The sequence below is a fragment of the Bubalus kerabau genome, chromosome 17, assembly GCF_029407905.1.
Source record: "Bubalus kerabau isolate K-KA32 ecotype Philippines breed swamp buffalo chromosome 17, PCC_UOA_SB_1v2, whole genome shotgun sequence".
Taxonomy (NCBI): domain Eukaryota; kingdom Metazoa; phylum Chordata; class Mammalia; order Artiodactyla; family Bovidae; genus Bubalus; species Bubalus kerabau.
This window is the reverse complement of record NC_073640.1, coordinates 57,079,857-57,090,242: the sequence shown is the minus strand read 5'-3', so window position 1 is coordinate 57,090,242 and position 10,386 is coordinate 57,079,857. Positions and strand designations below refer to the sequence as shown.

Genomic DNA, 10,386 nt, shown 5'->3' with positions numbered 1-10,386 from the left:
TGAGAGAATAAATCCTAGTTGTCCTGAGCCAGCTGGTCTGTGGTCATTTTTTACAGCAGCCATAGGATAGGAACCCAGAGCCCCTAGTGTAGCTACTAATTCCTCAGACTCCAATGGAGAAAACTTAGCTTAAAACCTTCAACTTTTATTCCTTGACCTTGTCTCTGCAGAATAATTATTGCTGAAGTGAAAGAATTCTTACGCTGTGTCCTGACCCCCAGCAAGCTGTTTTCGGTGATGGGAACCTTGGAAATGTTTTAAAATGCCTTCTGTCCCGGCCTGCAGAATTTCTGTCTGCTGCCTGCCCCTGGTTGCCAGCCTCGTAACCAGGGCAATCCAGTGGTTAGACCTCCCTTCTCTCAGGAGTCAATTAAACCTTTGGCGTTTATATATCCTTCATTGAACTTTCTCGCAAAGTTGTCTCCCCCTTACTGACCACTTGATCTTACAGACAACATCTTTTTGAGTCTTCATGACCACCCTCAGCAACAGGTACTATTATTATCAACCCATTTCACAGATGGGAAAAATTGAGGCATGGAAATGAAGTACTTTATTCATGCAGCCCACCTCCATACCACCCCACTGTTTATTTCATTATCAGCTTTACTGAAAGTATACTTTACATCTTATACAACATATTCTTTTAAAAATGTCCCCTGTGTAAGTTTTAGAGTCATGATCACCACCATCAAGATACAGAACCAAAAAAACCAACCCCCCCAAAAATATATAGAACACCCAAAGCTTCCCTTGCACTTTTTATGGCAGTCCCCTTTTGCCTACCCCCCGACCACTGATCTGATTTTTCTGTCCTTCAAGTGCTGCTTTTGCTAGAATTTTATATCAAAAGATTCATATAACACGTGCCCTTTTTGTCTGGCTTCTTTCACTTAACATCATGATTTTGAGATTCATTTGTGTTGCTCTGTGTATCTGTAGTTCATTTCTTTTTGTTAGTATGTGTGATTATGCCACAATTTATCTGTTCATTGGCAGTGGAGATCTGGGTCCTAGCAGTTTTATGATTAAAGTGTGTTAGTCTCTCAGTTGTGTCTGACTCTTTGCGACCCCCTGGAAGACTGTAGCCCACCAGGCTCCTCTGTCCATGAGATTCTCCAGGCAGCCATAATGGAGTGGGTGGCCATTTCCTACTCCAGGGTTTATGATTAAAGCTGCTATGACTATTTCAGAGCCTCTGTTTTTCACTGCAGGTTGTATAATCTCTGGTTGCAAAGAATCTATAGCATGGGTACCAGTAGCCCCACTTTACAGATGAAGAAACTGAGGCCCAGAGCAGTGAAGTCAGCTCCCTGGAGGCACATAGCTAAACAGGGGGCAGAGTCAAGAGTTGAACCCAGGCCTGTGTAGCTCCAAATCCTTTGCCTCTCCCTCTATTGTGTGCTCTGTTGATGCCAGCCACAGTTGGGTACTATCTCTTGAAGGTCAGAACCTTGGTGGATTCACCAGCCTGCCCCTTGGCATCCCACATTCCAAAGCAGCCTTTTGTCAGCACACAGAGAACATATTGTCTCCTGAAGGAGCTTGGTACATATTTGTCAAGTTCTGGAACCGGAGATCTAATACCAGGTTGACGTGTTCTTTGTCAACGCAAAACGCCAGTTGACACTGGGCCCAGGATCCCAGTGGCCCACACTGAACAGCTTCCCCCTGTGGGTCACTGCTAAATCAGTTACACACCTGAACAAATGTACTCCTCTCATAAACCTGGTGAAATAGGTTACTATTATCCCCATTTTACAGATAAGCAAGCCGAGTCACCGGGGGTTAAGTGGCTTGCCCAGGCTCACGCTCTGCGAAGTGGAGGAGCCAGGACTTGAGCTGAGGCCATCTGTTCAACACTCCTCCTCACCTCCAAACCTCCACACACCAGACATGTTCCTTTAACTGGCAGGCTGCCTAGTGAGGAAACCACTTAGGGGAATTTCAGAGTTAGCTCCACTATGTACTTGCAGAGATATTTATCTGTGTTGTGCCAAGGTTTTGGATCAGGAGATATGGACCTGTAAGTCCCATAGCTCATGGGATGGGAGGATACAATGAATTAATGAGGATGAAGGACTCTGCCCAGTGCCTGCAACACAGGATAGCTGTTACTGTTTTTATTCAAGAGAAATTTTTTCACCTTTCCCATCAGCCACTGGAAGCCTGTGAGACAGGAGAAAGCTGTGTGTCTTGTGTTCTGTTGGCCATGAGATCTGATAACACCCCTTTTCAAAAACAGTGTGGGGGCTTCCTTGGAGGCTCAGTGGTAAAGAATCCACCTGCCAATGCAGGAGACACGGGTTCGATCCCTGGTCCGGCAAGATTCCACATCCCAGGAGCAGCTAAGCCCCTGCACCTCAACTGTAGAGCTGTAGGTCTCAGGAGCCGAAACTGCTGAGCCCACGTGCCCTACGGCCTGTGCTCCACAACAAGAGAAGCCCCACAATGAGAAGCCTACACGCCGCAACTAGAGAGCAGCCCCTGCTAGGGAAAAGCCCACATAGCAACGAAGACCCAGCACAACCAGAAATAAATAAATAACATTAGTTTTAAGATAAAAACAATGCAGCCCTGGAAAACTTCGGGCACTCCACAGAAGCGGTTTTCAAAGCATTTTTTTTTTAGCAGTCAGATTGCTTCTCCAAACTAAATCTACCTTGGATCCCCCCAACACATCGAAGAATGGGCTATGATTGCACTTGATGTTCGTTCTCAGTCTCTAAGTCGTGCCTGACTGTAACCCCATGGACTGTAGCCCACTAGGCTCCTCTGTCCATGGGATTTCCCCCAGGCAAGAATACTAGAGTGGGTTGCCATTTTCTTCTCCAGGGGATCTTCCCGACCCAGGGACCCGCGTCTCTTTTGTCTCCTGCACAGGCAGGCAGATTCTTTACCACTGAGCCACCTGGGAAGCCATTTATTTTATAAGTTCATATTTGTATGATATAGCATCAACCACAAAGAACAATGATTTTTAATTGAACCCACGTTCTGAAAACGGGTTTACAAAGGCCAGTTGCAACCTTCCATCAGCTAGCACATCCAGTTTACTTAGGGTCTGCAGTGTGTCAGCCCTGTCTGGACCCACACTGATAAGTAGCTTCAAATGGCAACTGTTTTATGCAACAGTTTGCATTACAATCTCAGGATACTCTTCAGTTGGTCTAGAGAAACTCGAAAGAGAAGTGGTAGGAGTTTGGGGTTTTATGAGCAGCCTTGAACAATCATTCATGTTGTGTCTACAAACATGAATGTTGTCTGGGAAATGCCGCAAGCCCACAAGAAGCACAAATGCAGTCTTAATACAGCAATATGATGAGAAGAAATGTCACACTGGCCTTTGTTGCTATACAATGAATGTGTCTTGATGGGAGAATAACATACACCACAAATGAATGTGCCTGAGGGTTGTGTAGCCTTTATTCTGTAAAATCTGAGGGAACAAGAGACAAAATAGTACAATATGCTGTGAGTGAGTATGCACAGGTTGGCAATTTACAAGGAATGCAAAGATCAATTGTTGTTCAATCAAGTCTTGTCCGACTCTTTGCAACCCTATGGGCTGCAGCACGTCAGGCTTTCCTGTCCTTCACTGTCTCCAGGAGTTTGCTCAAACTCATGTCCATTGACTAGGTGATTCCTTGGTGGCTCAGATGGTAAAGAATCTGCCTGCAATGCAGGAGACCTGGGTTCAGTTCCTGAGTCAGGAAGATCACCTAGAGAAGGGAATGGCAACCTACTCCCAGTATTCTGGCCTGGAGAATCCCATGGACAGAGGAGTGGGTTACAGTCCATGGGGTGGCAAAGAGTCTGACACGACTGAGCAACAAAGATCAGTAGAGAGCTACAAACTTTTAGACCATGGACATTCTTGCAAGTTGTTCAAATATACCTGTGAGGATGGCAGGAATGGCTTTATCCCAACCGTTGCCCAAAACAAATGCTTCCGAGGCTGATGGTAAACAGCCAGCTTGCCGAACGGACAGAAATCGGAGTCTTGCAGGCTTTAGATCATATCAAAGCAAGTGAACTCTGAAACTTCCTCTGTCTTGACAGCTGCTGCAAATGCAAGGTCTTAACAGGAGTTTCTGACTGCCTGAGGGTGGGTGGCTTGCCTGCATCCTGGCTGCCAAGGTGGGGGCATGGGGAAAGGACTTCCACCTCCTGACTCTGGGAGGGGGGCAAAATGGAGGTAGCCCTGCAGAAATAAGAAAGGGGATTGGATGCTGGAATTCACAGACATGACTGACACCCACCATCATAATACACTGAGTGGCAGGGGAGGGGGGCTGTCTCCACTATTACAATTTGGCAGGTAAGGATCTGAGTCTGTAAATTGCATTTAAAAAATTATTTATTTGTGGCTGTGCGGGGTCTTCATTGCTGTGTGGGCTTTTCTCTAGTTGTAGAGAGGGGGGCTACTCTCTAGCTGCAGTGTGTGGGCTTCTCATTATGGTGGCTTCTCTTGCTGTGGAGCGCGGGCTCTAGGGCACTCAGACTTCAGTAGTTGCGGCACACAGGCTCAGCAGTTGCAGCTCCCAGGCTCTAGAGCACAGGCTCGCTCAATACTCTGGCCCACAGCACACAGGCCCAGATGCTCTGCGTGGCATGCGCAATCTTCCCGGACCAGGGATCGAACCTGTGTCTCCTGCACTGGCAGGCGGATTCTAACCCAGGTCTCCCACATTGCAGGTGGATTCTTCACCAACTGAGCTATCAGAGAAGCTCAGTCCTTATAAAAGACAAAACAAAACAAAAAAAATGGCTGTAGGCTTTGCAATGGGCAGATTTCCAGAAGAGCCCAAAGCTGAAGGGGTCTGGGCCTCCTCCCCACAATACCCACCCAGCAAGAGGGTTAGTCTCCTGCCACTATGAATGGCAAAGGGGATCGTGGCCTTGCTCCCGAGCACGGATCTCTCTAAAACATTCTTGCTGCTTGGCTATTCCTCAACTCTGGTAAGAGTTGTGCAAAACCCTGGAATTCCGGACCCTATTTCCTCTTCCACGTCTCGAAAACACCTGTTTACGCAGGCGCCAGAAGCAGCCCACAGTCTCCATAGCAACCCTCTGACCGGCAGCTAGGCTCCAACTGCGACTGCGCAGCTGGTACCCTGGCATCTCCGGGTTGTTACACTCTTTGGGACTCATCCTCACTCAGAAGTTAGCCTCACCCCACTCAAATAATACCCACATGTGTATTCAGGTATCACTCCCACAGCTATTCCCTTTTCCAGATCTTTCAGACCCAGGGAATGAACTCAGGTCTCCTACATTTGCAGGCAGATTCTTTACCTTCTGAGCCACCAGGGAAGCCCTAAATGTTGTGTACAACTACGCAAATACTACCTATTCGAGTTTATGTACTCACTCATACTCAAGATGCTACCCACACACTCAAAGGACCCATGCTCACTCGTATGTATTCAACTATTCAAACCACTCAGACGTTACCCACATGTACTCAAATATTCAATATGCATGCTGCGAGGGCAAGGTTTGGGTCTCTTTTGTTCCCTGATGTATCCACAGTGCCTGGAATAGTGCCTGGTAATGCTTTCAAACTGAAGTGCTGGAGAAGACTCTTGAGAGTCCGTTGGACAGCAAGAATTTCAAACCAGTCATTCCTAAAGGAAATCAACCCTGAATATCCATTGTAAGAACTGATGCTGAAGCTGAAGCTCCAATACTTTGGCCACCTGATGTGAAGAGTCAACTCACTGGAAAAGACCCTGATGCTGGGAAGGATTGAGGGCAGGAAGAGAAGGGGACGACAGAGGATGAGATGGTTGGATGGCATCACCAACTCAATGGACATGAGTTTAAGCAAGCTCTGCTATTGCTAAGTCGCTTCAGTCGTGTCTGACTCTGTGCGACCCCATAGACGGCAGCCCACCAGGCTCCCCCGTCCCTGGGATTCTCCAGGCAAGAACACTGGAGTGGGTTGCCATTTCCTCTTGAAAAGGACAGGGAAGCCTGGTGTACTGCATGCAGTCCAGGGGGTTGCAAAGAGTCTGACATGACTTAGCGACTGAACAACAACAACACTGTAGGTGTCCAGGAAACATTTGTTGAGTGAATGAATGATTCATACTCAACCAGATACTATCCACATCTGTTCGCATGGTACCCGCACCCACTCAGATGTTCCCAAGTAACTCAGACATTAACCACCCACTAGAAGGGGTGTGAAGGTAGAACCTTGTGTTGGGTACGCTCAGTTCTGTATCCCCAGCTCCTGGAACAGTTCCTGGGGCATGGTAGGTGTGCAATACACATCTGTAGAGTGAATGAATGAATGGACCAGTGATCCCCACTCAGCTAGATGTTAACTGCACCCACTCAGATGTCACCCACGAGTTCACTCAGATAAAAATACCCACCTTCACTCACACTAGTCAGATGTTACTCATTCTTACTCAAAAGTTACCCACTCTCTTGAATGATACCCATCCTCACCATATCATCCACACTACTCACATTCCCCAAATTTACTTAGAGGGTACCCACCTTCCCAAGTCGCTCAGAGAAGGCGATGGCACTCCACTCCAGTGCTCTTGCCTGGAAAGTCCCATGGACAGAGGGGCCTGGTAGGCTGCAGTCCATGGGGTCGCTAGGAGTTGGACACGACTGAGTGACTTCACTTTCACTTTTCACTTTCATGCAATGGAAATGGCAACCCACTCCAGTGTTCTTGCCTGGAGAATCCCAGGGACGGGGGAGCCTGGTGGGCTGCTGTCTCTGGGGTCGCACAGAGTCGGACACGACTGAAGTGACTTAGCAGCAACCTTCCCAAGTCGCTACCGGCACCCACTCAGCTGACGCCCAACCTCACTCAGCCGCCCCCAACGCCCACCCGAGGTCACCTCACCACTCCTTGTCAGATGCGTGGTGTTGTCGATGATTTTTCTTGTGCTTCCCGTTGCCTTTCTTGCCATCTCCAGCCTTGCTCTCCTTCTCTGGGGAGTCCAGAGGTGGCACTTCGACCACTCAGTTGGTGGTCCCGGCCCCCGGCTTCTTCCCTGGCCCCTACACATAGCACTTCCTGGCAGGAAGCTCTCTGGGGCCCATCACTGTTGGACGCAGTTCCCGTCTCAGGATCCCGGACACATCCTCCACCGTTCTCGCCTCGCTCTGCATGAAGAGGGTTGGCTTGGTCAGGAACTGCTTCCGGGGCATGTAGATCACGCTCCACGTTCTGCCGTTGCTCTTGATTTCCCCGGGGATCACGGCGTAATTGATGCCCTCAGCCAGCTTAAAGGTGGTTGCCCTAGAGCTCTCTTCCACAAAGGCCTTTCCAGCCACTTCAAAGTTTTAGGGTGGGGGCGGGGGCTTATGATCTCTTCAAACTTTTCATGGTTGCAGTCTTCCGGGATACCTCGGATCATCAGGGACTTGTAACTGTTCACTTAAAGGGCCTGGCACCTATGCTCCAACAGTGTAATGTCCTTGCCCCCAAACAGCATCTTGCCCAGCTCTCCGAGGAGCAAGTATACCTGCAGGTGCACACCTGAGCTGCCTCGGGAATCAAAAAAATTATCCATGATGCCACGCTTAAAGATGAAGGGAGAGGCCTCAGAGGGCCCAGTTTGTCCAGCTTGGTCAGAGATGCCCTTGGCCCTGCCCACAGGGCTGCAGGTGTCCAGCCTTCTATAATCTTCCTCTGAGGGGATGCTTGGGAATTCCTTAGGGACTTAAACAGTGTGAAGCAGGGGATGTGTCTGCCAGCGGTCTGGGGGATCCTGAGTCCTAGGCCAGGCTGCACCATGGAGGGTCTGAAGATGCTGCTCCCTCGTTCTTGGCGGTGGTCTTCAAAGGTCTTGTAGGCTCTGGCACTCTTAGCAGATCTGGGACTGCTGAACGTTCCGGGGCTGCTGCCACTGGGGTATCGTGGGTGGGTGTCCAGCAGGCAGGAAGGCTCATGCTTTGCCATTGGCCCAAAGGCTGCCCTCACCTCCCTGTGGCCTGGCGGAGATATGGATGCGGCCTCTCTCTGCACTAGCTCCCTCAGTGACGTCACCGCCTCCTGCTCCGAGGCCCAGTGGTCTCCATGGCAACCGTCAGAGGATTGCCTCTGCTCTGCCCAGTCGCGTAGAAATCAGAGTCCGAGGGGCTCATTCAGGAATGAGGGGGTCAGCCACCTGCCTTCAGAAGTACACCCTTTTCTCCCTTGAGAAAATGACTGATTCAAGGAGTCGTGGGACAGGGAATATACAAGATGATCTTGTAACATTTGGGGGTCAGAAAGTAAGGAAATACTAAATGATGAAAATAGGTGGGAAGGGCACAGAGCCAGCTTGAAGCGCTCCCACAGGGCTCCTACAGGTCAAATCTGCACGTTTTGAGCATCAAGGTTATAAATGAGGGCAACAGATCATAGCCCCTTGAATAAAATAGGGATCCATGAATCTATGTGGCTATAAATAAATGGATAAATGGAAAGTTTGGTGGAAGAATGTGGGCTCTTACTTTTTCTTGTACAAAACATGAATCAAGAAGAGCAAAAATATCTTTTATCCCCCTCCTGGACCACAGTGCCATGTGCGATCTTCCCAGACTGGGGATTGAACCTATGCTCTGTGCCCCGGGAACACAGAGTCTTAACCACTGGGCCACCAGGAAGTCCAGGAACAAGTCTGTTCAACTAAAAAGATCCTGCATGTCACAGTGAAGATCTCTCATTTGCAACGAAGATCCTGCCAGCCCCAACTAAGACTCAATGCAGCCAAATAAATAAATAATTTTTTTTTAAAGAAGAATTCTAAGAGTTCTCAACACAAGGAGAGAATTTTTTTTTCTTTTCCTTCTTTTTTTTTTTTTATTGAGACGAGGTGGATATTGGCTGAAATTACTGTGGTAATCATTTCACAATACAGGTAAGTCAAACCCATATGCTGTACACCTTAAACTTATTCAGTGTGTGTCAGTCACTCAGTCATATCTGACTCTTTGTGACCCCGTAGACTGTAGCCCACCAGGCTCCTCTGTCCATGGGATTCTCCAAGCAAGAATACTGGAGTGGGTTGCCATGCCCTCGAGGAGGTCTTCCTGACCCAGGGATCAAACCCAGGTCTCCCAGTTGCAGGCAGATTCTTTGCCATATGAGGGAAAGAATCTCAGGGAAAGAACCCCTTGCCACAGGGAAGTCCAAAATTTATACAGTGATGTATGTCAATTATTTTTCAATAAAACTGAGGGGAAAAAGAGACTTGTAATAAAGATATTTCTAACTTTGCAAAAAACTTTTTTTGCCATGAATTTATGAATCCTTGGGGCACCATTGCATATCCCTGGGTTTACGCACATTCCAAGTTGAGAGGGAGGGGCCCAAATGGTTCAGTTATTGGGTCCACCAATATTGCCTAAGAAGTCTCCCTGTTCCTGGCTCCAGGCGACGTGTTGGGCATATTTGAGTGAATGAAACAAGCTCTGCTTTTAGGAGCTTAATCCAGTGGTTATGACTGGCCAGGCCAGCCTGTTTACAGCCAGAGAGAGAAACACTATAATTATCACGACTATAATATTCTGATCCTTGGTGTAGGGTGTAGAATACAGAGTATAATAATTGGGACATGTTTTGCTGAGGTTTAAAGAAAGAACTAAATAAAATATTCTGGGGAAATTTGAGCAATGAATCCTATCTGGACTCACCCGGGAAGGCTTCCTGGAGGAGGTGACACTGGAAGGGATCTTGAAGGACACATATAATAACCACAACAACAGTATTGTTTTTAAAATGTGTCATTACTGCAACTTACATAGGATATGCTGCATGCCAGACAACATTCTAAGCCCTGCATCTGTCATTTAATTTTTTTAACCACTTTTTAAAAAATTCAAATACAGTTTATTTACAATGTGGTGTATGGTATAGCCATAACATGGAATATTATTCAGCCGAAGGAAGGAATGGAATTCTGATACATGCTTTAACATTGATAAGCCTTGAAGACAGTATGCTAAGGCAAAGAAGCCAGACACAAAACACCACATGTATATGATTCCATTTATATAAAGTCCACGACTTCCCTGGTGGTCCAGTGGTTAAGACTCTGTGCTCCCAATGTGGGGTCATGGGTTCAGTCCTTGGTCAGAGAAGATCCTGCATGCCATGCAGTAAAAAAAAAAAAAAAAAAATTCTCCAAAATAAGTAAAGCTGTAGAGATATAAAATTGATTAGCAGGTGCCAGGAATTGAGGGAGGGGGGAATGAGGAGTGACTGCTTAATCAGTATCAGATTTCCTTTGGGGGTGATTATAATTCTTGGACTAGATAGAGGTGATGTTTGCACAACATTGTGATGGTACTAAACGCCACTCATGTGCACTTTAAAATGGTTACTTTTAAGGCTTCCCTAGTAGCTCAGTGGTGGAGAGTCCTCCT

The 10,386-nt window shown here is 47.5% G+C and overlaps 1 protein-coding gene across 1 annotated transcript; it reads right to left on the bottom strand.

The window, feature by feature from the left end:
* Positions 1-1,778: 1,778 nt before the first annotated feature.
* Positions 1,779-7,469, bottom strand: PNMA8C (PNMA family member 8C). Its single transcript, XM_055551178.1, is given in 5 exon segments — positions 1,779-1,814; positions 1,874-1,920; positions 5,629-5,741; positions 6,875-7,337; positions 7,340-7,469. Coding segments are annotated over 5 exon segments (789 nt in total).
* Positions 7,470-10,386: the final 2,917 nt, after the last annotated feature.